Raw genomic sequence first — 9,205 nt, 5'->3', positions numbered from 1 at the left:
TCTGTGGTTTAGGAGCTTTTTGAACCTAAATTACTCAGTTTTCACAGATTCATATTAATGATTTATTAAAGATCCCTCTTGCTCCTCCTGTTGCTTCTTTTTGCATCGTGAACTTTTTACCTTTAACTTTTTTTGTCTGAGGTGTCACCATCACCAGAACATTAAACTCTGTGCTAAAGAATTTTGAAGAAAGTGACAACACAATGCCAGATTTTAATAAGTGATTTATTCTCCCCAAAATAAACCCAAATCAAACTTATAAGCACAAAGACTTCAAGTACAAAGCATTGGGATTATTGCAAATGTTCAATAAATTAACTTATTTCTTCATTCAGACATATTCAGTAGTTCACATTAAAGAAGAAACAATAAACAAACCCATAAAGAGAAACGGAACAAAAATAAATCACCTGGAAAATGAAAACTGAGGGAAAAGGACCTAAAAATCAGAATGAAGCCAAGTGGAACTACCGTGTGTGAACAGAGGAATCAGTTTTAATGTTCTGTCTGGAAGGGGGAAAAGCCCAAAGAAGATTCAATACACCCTGCGTTCCCAGAATAATCTATTTCCCAAATACAGTGAGGAAGCTGTCCATCAGGGTCCAGTTCCTAAGTGAGTCTGATGTTGGGGCTTAAATCCAGACTAGGGGTCAGGCAACCTGAGCGACACTTTCAGAGACACCTCCAAAGCTCGAGGAAAGCTAGAAAAACCAGGCAGAGCATGACTTGTCAAAGCTGATGTTGGTTAGATGTTATGAGAAATGCTGAAAATGAGAAGTAAAGATGGTGAACTGGAGAAAGGTTACATGCTTCAGGTTAAAAATAAAATGATGGAAAAGGCTAAATACGATCTAACGTGCCATCAGAGGATGGACTTGGTTAGCATGAGAAGCTAAACACAGTGGCTGCCAGTCAACCAAAGGACGGAGTCGTGTTCACCGACTCCAACAGTCTTGCCTGGGATTCTCCATCAGAGTCCCGCTTGAAGCTTGACTGAACTGAACGCCATGTTTCAGTTCAGTCACAGAACTACAGCCACAATTCGTCTAGAACTCACCACAGTCCCATTTCTTCACATTTTCTCTGTCAGAGCCAGATTTTCACGTTTTCTCTCCCTGGAGAAATCTTAGTCACTCTAGGGACAGCTTCTGCTGTTGTGTAGTTTCACACTAGGCCTGAACGTTATGTCCCAAGTTGGTCATTATTATAATATGCATATTGTAAAGATGTGTTCAGACGTATTGGCAGTGGCAGATTGGATGATATTGTTAAATGCAGCACCAAACTGTTTTGGATGGAAAAGTGGTCATAAGGCAGACAAATCTACAACTATGTTGTTTTGAAGCCAGAACTACAAACTTTGACTCAAAGCTAATTTTAAAAAAAATAAAACTTTGTTATTGAGATGGAAATAAGAAACTATTTTCCTAGTACTTGGATAGACGACTCCTTTACTAGGGTCAATGTCTGCAGTGACCCCAATGCAGAACGACATTAACACTTCATTTATCACAAGTCCCTATGTGACTTGGCATATCATAGCCTTCCTAAAATAATGGCCTAAGTCACTTTTTGGCAAGAAATGACTCAGGCCATTCATTTTAAAAAGGTGTTGATATAGAAAATCGCGCTGCCCTGTATTGTACGGATATATCACTGCTTTACATTCATTTACTTGAATACTTTATTAGCAGAACTGTTCAGTTTCCCTGTGAACAACTAGCAAGGCATTGAATGGGTAAACTGTTAAAGCTCCAAAGAAAAACCCAGACCCTCCTCTGCAGAAGATTTTAGTTGTAAAGACCAACACTGGGACTGGCTGTGAATAAATACATGAAGCTGCATTGTAATTATGACCGGCCGACCCCAAGGGGGGCCCAAATGTTTCAGAACAATTGTCACCATTTCATGCTTCTGCTGTCTAATCAGCCCTGTCCCCAGTACGCAATCATACATATGGAGGGTAAAAAAAAAAGAGTCAAACTTATAACAGCCAATGGAGATAGTTAATTAAATAATACTAATTAATAACTTTAATCAGTCATACTCGCATATCAAAATCAGAGGGGGCAACTTGTACTCCACTAGTTTAGCTTGATTCTTTGAAAATCATGGCAGTCTCTACAGGAGCTTTTCTGGGAGTTGGAGAGATTATACAATTAGCAGACAATCATCCAGACTAAGTGGAGGATAAAGTCGAAGGATTGCTAGAATGCCGAGCATTCTAGTGGAAACTAGTGGAGTTAAGTAGATCGACGTTATCCCTGCTTGGTTGATAGGCGAATTTGACAGATTGTTTCATTAACATGCCTCAGAAATATCACCTTGAAATAAATATACATCTGATTAACTATCTGATATTACAAGTGTGTATTTTAATTATTTCATGGCATATGTAAACATCTGATTAAGAATTTATTTTATGGTGAATTTATTTAACGACTTAAAGTATTAATTTTGTCCTGTTTAATCCTCCATACAGGCATGCCTGATCCAGCCCTCCCTACCTTTGCTTAACAGTCCTTCATCGTGTCTCTCTGTAGTGTTTTACACAGAAAAATGATAATCAACATACACCAACTGCACAAAAAATTAATTTAAATTCATATTTAGGCACTTTGTTACCACCAGCATCAAACTACTTACTCCAACGTATGTTTTTGTTATATTAAAACCAGAAAGGTAACTTGGTTTTTAAATATTTTTTTCTGCACAACGCCATTAGAAAACATGCCTGCTTATCACACTGAAGCTAGGTTTACAGAAGTAAATGGTGAAAACTATTGCATGCTGCAATAGTTTTGCAGGTTCTAATGAAATGTGTGAAAGGTGAACAGAAGGCTGAAACTGCTGGTTTCCACCTGGATCGCCTGGCATAGATTCAGCTCTTCCTGTTTGACCTGGTGGCTCACACCACCATGTCTGAACCAATCAGGACTTTTTTTTTTTAAAGACTTAATCTAGAGACTTTCTACAAAAGACCGGTTTTATATTCAATTCTCATAACTTGTGATTTTCTTTTTAAAACACAATTTCAGTATATGTACTCATGCAGAGTAAAACAAATTATTTTTATGAACGCTATTGCTAATTCCAGCCCTGTGGTTTGGTTTCCCAGCTGATTTCTGAGCAATATTCCGCCATGTTGGATGTTATTTTCCATAAAACACAGTAGGCGAGTTGGAGATCAGAGGTCTTAGGATCGGAACGAACAGCAAACAACCCACCCACCATGTCAATATGTCCACAACAACAGTAGCAGCAGCAAACCCGCGCTGAAGCTACGCTTAAGCGACCTCAGAGGAGTCGCGGCTGTCGTCTTCCCTTTTGCTGGAGACCTGGTGGAGTCAGAGCGGAGTGTTAGAACAGGTGAGGCACAGCGGAAACTGTCTGCCCCCACCCCTGACTAGACACAGACAGAATGGCAGAGGAGGAGGAGGAGCAGGAGGGGGTGTGAGCAGTAAAGAACCAAAGCCACAAGTTTGTTGTTAATTTAATCATGTGATTCAATATAAAACATTATGAAAAAGGCAGAAGAAAAATAGAGCAGAAAGAGTCCAAGCAGAGAGACAGAGCAGTTCATGCATTCAGAGTCCGGCCCGTCTCAAGAGTGCGGCAGGTCCGCCCAGCTGCTTGGCACCACAGCTGGAAACAGCAACTGACAGCCAGAGGTCTACACCCTCCTCAGAGAGGAAACAAAAAGCTGTGAAGGGCTCCATCATGTCGACCCCAACCTGCCGCCTGATGAATCCCAGAATCCTCTCTGAGGATGTCCCTCCAGATGACTTCCTGAGCACCAGGTTCTGATCCCTGATCACAGTCACAGCGTCACCACACCGACTCATCAGACCGCAAGGAGTTACGCTCAGAGTAGCTCACTGATCACACTGAGCATCAACGGTGTGTGTGTGTGTGTGTGGCATTTGTGTCTAGTTTAGAAGTGTGGGAACAAACTGATTTGTCTGCATTAAGACAATCAATATAGTTCTTGAAAAACTATATTTAGCTGTAATAATGATAATACATTTCATATGTAGTGTTTCCAACATATAATGGAGTATTAGGGCCAGGCCAAGAATGCTTTTTCACTTCAAGAACGTCGCATTACAAAAAGTCATACGACAAGAAAGTCATGACAATACAAGAATAAAGTAATAATATTACCAGAATATGGTTGTATAGTAGGAGAATGAAGTGGTCATTTTATGAGAATTTCTCCACAAAAAATAATCACAAACTAAAATGGGGACTGTTAAGCAACTTGTGAAGTAATACTTTAGTATATGAAGTATTACTTAATCTTTTAACACATCAGAGTTAAATTATTATGAGCAGCAAGATTTTGAAACAATTCTGCAAACAGAGTAAGTTTTAAAGAAAGTATCGGGGACTTGCTGAGCTGCTCACGTTCGATCGTAATAGTTATCAAAGCTTTTTTCTCATTAAAAAACAACTTTTTTGACTTTCATCTGGTAATGTTGCATCTTTATAATACTAATATTATGACTTTGTTGTAATTTTTAAAAAATCTTTTACTCTGGCCCCAACACTCCGTGGTACCAACAAGGTTTTAGGTGTCTGGTTGTGTGAAGTATATTTGCACTTTTCACAAAGACTTGTGAAAGTAAAACTCCGTACCGGATTATAGAACTGATCAGCTGATTCAGGCACGGAGATGGGAACCAATCAGCCCAGTTAAAGATGATAACCGAACCCCAACCTGGTCTGGTGTCATTTCATTTCTCTGGGTTTATCACCAACACTTGTCATCTAGCCCACAGCGCCTCCTACTGACTACATTACACCATTTATGCATAAGGTGAAGACTTGGCTGTTCTTCCACATGAGGCTACAGGTTTCTATGACAGACAGATCTGCAGTAATGGAGGATTCTGATCCAGTCCATCCAAGCACTCAGACATTCTAGTAATCTTTTGAACTGGTCTGGATCAATAGTTCTAAAAGCTTCTCTGGCAACTTTACTGCTGTTTTCCAATATTTTCAGTCCAGTTGTTCAACATGTCTGAATATCCTATACTTCGGGGACGTAAAAATTAGAGGTTGGAGTTCTAAGAAAAGAAAAACCTCCCTCTGATGTGTTGCTTCAGAAAGTGTGGAGAACTCCAAATGAGGACCTCTTTAAAACATTACAAGAACATCTGATTGCTGGGAAGAAAAGAACAGAAAAATTGGGGTTGACCAGGACTTCTGGATGTTCTTATTTACTTTCAGAAACCCACCAGATGATGACCTTAATAAAAATGTAACACCTCTTCCAACAAACTCAAACTGGCAGAGATGAACAGCAAAATATCGACAAAAGGAAAAGATTTCTTGTCCTTGTTGTCCTTCCACAGCAACCAACGTTTCTTTCCAATCCACGGCGGACGTGAAGAGAGCAGGAAGTGTGCTAACGAGATGCTGGAAGCCAGACGTGTTGCCGATCTTAGGAAAAAGGTTTCAGCTTGGATCGTTTCATTGTTTGCAGCTGCAGAGCACCAAGTCCTTCCACCCAGAACCAACGCTGACCAATCACCTCTCAACAGAGGGGGAAAAAGGAAAGTGTTTAAGGCTATGGCGGCCCGCTCTGGTGTTCACTCACACAAACTCATTTCAGACCAAGAGCCCCAGAGAGAGAGAGTGAGCAGAGAGAAGACACGCTGGACACAAACAAGAGAGCAGATTAGAGTGAAGCTGGCTTTTGTCAGCGCTGTTTATACCTTGCTCCTGAAGAGAGGCTTGGCGCCGGGGCCACAGTACTCGTTGTAGATGAGTTTAAACAGGAAGAGGTGGAACAGGGTGATGAGCGACGCCACACTGAACCAGAACAGAAAGGGCAGGCCGGGGTATCTGTTTGCCATGTGCTCCTCGTGAGCCAGAATGGCCTTGAGGTGCAACGTGTGGCGCAGGTCCTGCAGGTGGCGCAAGTCGGTGGAGATGTAGAGCAGCGGCGTTATGGGCTGGGTCACCATGACGGGGAACGTGTGGCCTTTGACCTCGGAGGTGAGCTCGACGGGCTCGTTGAGGCAGCCGGCCTCGCAGGCGTACAGCTTGACTGCCGCCTCCTGCTGCCGCACCGACAGGTGCAGGAAGGGCTTCCCCTCACCGTCCAGCAACACGGCCAGGTTGATCAGATCCTGGTTGTAGTGGATCCCCCGCAGGGCGTAGCTGTTGTGCAGCACGTCCGGGTCGGCCTGGAACTGAAGGTGGTTCTCTGTGAACTGGAGGCCGCCGAAGCTGAGCACCATGCCCTGCATGGCACCATGGGCGCCGGCGGCAACCAGCACCTTGCAGCCCCTCTTCTGCAGGGTTAGGGTCCACAGCGTGACCAGCTGCAAGATCTGAGCCGTGTTGCTCACACGCTCGGGCCACAGGTTCTCTGCGTGCATGGTGGCGTGGCCGCTGAAGCAGTGGTCGGCGTAGTTGAGGCTGGATACGAGGCGCGCGCGCTCCTCCGTGCTCAGCCGCTGGTCGAGCAGAGGCGCAGTGGAGGAGGACAGGATGTAGTAGAGGGTGTTGTTCACGGTGCGGCTGGATGGCGTGTTGGAGTCCGTGATCTTTCTCATTTCGATACCTGAATTCAACAGACAGAATTTCATCTGGTCAGCAGCTGGGTTTCCGTTCCAAATGTGTGCAAATGCTTGTCGATATTCTGCTTATGTCAGCACAACAGAGGCTTATTACCTTATTTGAGATTTAACAGATGTACAAAAAAAATTATTTGGTTTACTAGTTTTTTGAGGTTTTTTTTGGCTTGTTGATTTTAAAATGCCCTGCGACAGACTGGCGACCTGTCCAGGGTGACCCCTCCTCTCACCCGGAACGTTAGCTGGAGATAGACACCAGCACCTCCCGACCCCACTAGGGGACAAGGGTGTAAGAAAATGGATGGATGGATGGATGGATGGATGGATGGATGGATGGATGGATGGATGGATGGATGGATGATTTTAAAACTATAGTTGTGTGTTTAAGCATTGTTAACAATGTCTTCCAGTAGTATAGTTAACCAGTAATGTTTTTACAATTCCTGTCAAGGTAACATTTTTCAGTACAAAAAACACGATGAGCTAAGCTCACCGAACTTAGCAAGGTCTCTGGGGGAAGCCCTGAGGAGTGCACTGATGAACTGGCCTTAATTTTCAGAGATCGGACGATACTTAAATGTGAGGACGATCTTATCCACCTGAGCAAAGGTCTAAAAATCGACCACTGTCCTCTATTGTTCTGCTGTGAGAGAGGCTTGACTGACAGACCCACACACCAGGTCATGTCTGCATGTCTACAGTTAACAACTGCCACCCCACAGTTGCCAACTCAGGGACTTTCTTTCTATATACAGCAACATTTCAGACAAAAATATTTGTATGGCAGGTCAGGCTTTGTGAAGATCAGTGATCAGCCAGCAGACTGTTACCAGTGCACTTCTACTTGATTGTGCTAGAAAAATGGCACCATTTGTCTAAAATATACATAACACGAGCTCCTTTCAGAACTTCAGGCAGCTTGGAAGGAAGGCATAAAGGATTGAGTGATGGGCTGACAGTTTAGCACAGATCTGGATGATGTTTGGCTCAGAATAGTAAAAACACAAGAGTCAGTGAGCCGCTTACCTGAGCTAAAGAGGTCCATCCAGGCCTGCTGGTGTTCCTGAACCAGCTCCTTCACGTCAGCCCTCAGAAGCTCCTCCATCTCCTTCTTGGCGCCATCTCTGAGGCTGCTGAAGGTCGCCTCCAGCTTCGAGGACTCGATGGGCTCAGAGGTCCAGACCACAGACAGGATGTTGTCCGAGTACTCGGATTTTGCAGCGACCTGGATCCTGTTCTTCAGCTTTCTGGTGACCACCACGACCAGCACGACCTGGCTGTTCTCCACCTGCACCGTCCCGGAGGACAGCTCCACCTCTCTGTCGTCGAGCGTGTCCACGCTGGAGGAAAACCTGCTCCTCGATCCTGGGCTGCCGGGTGATATGTCCACGTTAGCGACCCGATCTGAGGGGTTGTTGATGTGGATTCGTTGCAGGTACACGTTGGGTCGGCTCCGGTGGGCGATGAACTCCTCTCGGATGGACACGCAGTCCCGGGCGGACTGCACCGCGGCCGGCGAGGCGCACCGGACCGAGAGCACTGCTCCCTTCCGGTACCCCAGCAAGTTAGCTTCAGCCTCGGCTCGTCTCCCCACAAGGTGGACGTTGACCCTCGGAGAGTGTTCGGTTTGGTGAACCGGGGCTGAGCCCGGCTGTGAAGACGAGGCCACCCACAACTTGTTGGCGTCCACATCGATCAGAATATGGCCGTTCCCCGTCACGAAAGGCGTGTCCAGCGGCTCCGAGTGCGTGCTGTAGACCCCCTCTCCCCGATCCGCTATGGACTTCCACTTGTGGATCTCACTCTGGAGGCACTCCCCCGCCGCGCCTCCGGGCACAGCCGAACCGCCCAGGAACGTCCACCTGCGCTCTGCCCCCAGGTACCAGTAGAAGATGAGGAAGAGGAGCAGTCCGATGAGGACCCTTCGCGCCCAGCTACTCGACAACAAGCCCGGTAGCCCCTTCAGTCTCTGCTGCAGCCACATTTTATGTTCAAACAACGGAAGCCCAGATGCGAGTCTGCGCGTCAACACGAGACCCCGAGTGCTTACGGGTCGCTTTAAAGTCTTGCATTCATTTCAGGTGTCGGATTCCGTTCAGGAAGCTACATTTATGGTGTTAGCTCAAGTTCCGACAGGCAGCGATGAGTCTAAGGAGCTGCATTAACTTTAAGGTTCAGTTTCCTCAGCTGAAGGTAAACTGAAAGTGTTCCATTCAGTTTAGTTGTCAGGCTCCACCGGGGAGGGTAGCTTAGCTAAGTAAGCTATCAGCGCTGAGAACCAACTCAGTGGAACATTTCTTTCTCGCATCTTTTTAACTCTGACATTCTTCGCCAAGTAAGCATGAAGCTCATCAAAAGTATCACGTCCAAAATATTTCAGTTGCGTTTGTTAGTCAACCCGAGAAGAAATCACCTGACGTTGTAGTAGACTCCAACGGCTGACACTTCCGGTGGTCTCTTCTTCTTCCTCCTCCTCCTCCTTCTTCTTCTATCGTTTTTTCTGGCAGTTTAACATACGTGGTGTATTACCGCCATCAACTGGACGGAGATGTAATTCAGAAATTCATTTTGTCCTATGTACAGTATCTTCTAACCTTAAAAACAACTATATAATATAC

General features: G+C 45.1%; 1 protein-coding gene across 1 annotated transcript; it reads right to left on the bottom strand.

Moving 5' to 3' along the window:
* Positions 1-206: 206 nt before the first annotated feature.
* Positions 207-9,082, bottom strand: kiaa2013 (KIAA2013 ortholog). The gene is made up of 3 exons (XM_005804838.2): positions 7,614-9,082; positions 5,721-6,574; positions 207-3,338 (listed from the first exon to the last, which is right to left on the bottom strand). The coding sequence occupies exons 1-3, from the start codon at positions 8,569-8,571 to the stop codon at positions 3,288-3,290; spliced, it is 1,863 nt and encodes a 620-aa protein (XP_005804895.2). The 5' UTR covers positions 8,572-9,082; the 3' UTR covers positions 207-3,287.
* Between the last annotated feature and the right edge of the window lie 123 nt (positions 9,083-9,205).

The sequence above is a fragment of the Xiphophorus maculatus genome, chromosome 1, assembly GCF_002775205.1.
Source record: "Xiphophorus maculatus strain JP 163 A chromosome 1, X_maculatus-5.0-male, whole genome shotgun sequence".
Taxonomy (NCBI): Eukaryota; Metazoa; Chordata; class Actinopteri; order Cyprinodontiformes; family Poeciliidae; genus Xiphophorus; species Xiphophorus maculatus.
The sequence above is the reverse complement of the archived record's forward strand: the minus strand, read 5'-3'. Positions and strand labels throughout refer to the sequence as shown.

What these genes read in the sequence shown, in the direction of transcription:
- kiaa2013 (XM_005804838.2), bottom strand. Translation starts at nt 8,571, where the DNA reads ATGTGGCTGCAGCAGAGACTGAAGGGGCTACCGGGCTTGTTGTCGAGT. An exon ending in GATGGACCTCTTTAGCTCAG is followed by an intron (nt 6,575 to 7,613) that starts GTAAGCGGCTCA and finishes TGTTGAATTCAG; the next exon opens with GTATCGAAATGAGAAAGATC. An exon ending in AGCCTCTCTTCAGGAGCAAG is followed by an intron (nt 3,339 to 5,720) that starts GTATAAACAGCG and finishes TGACTCCACCAG; the next exon opens with GTCTCCAGCAAAAGGGAAGA.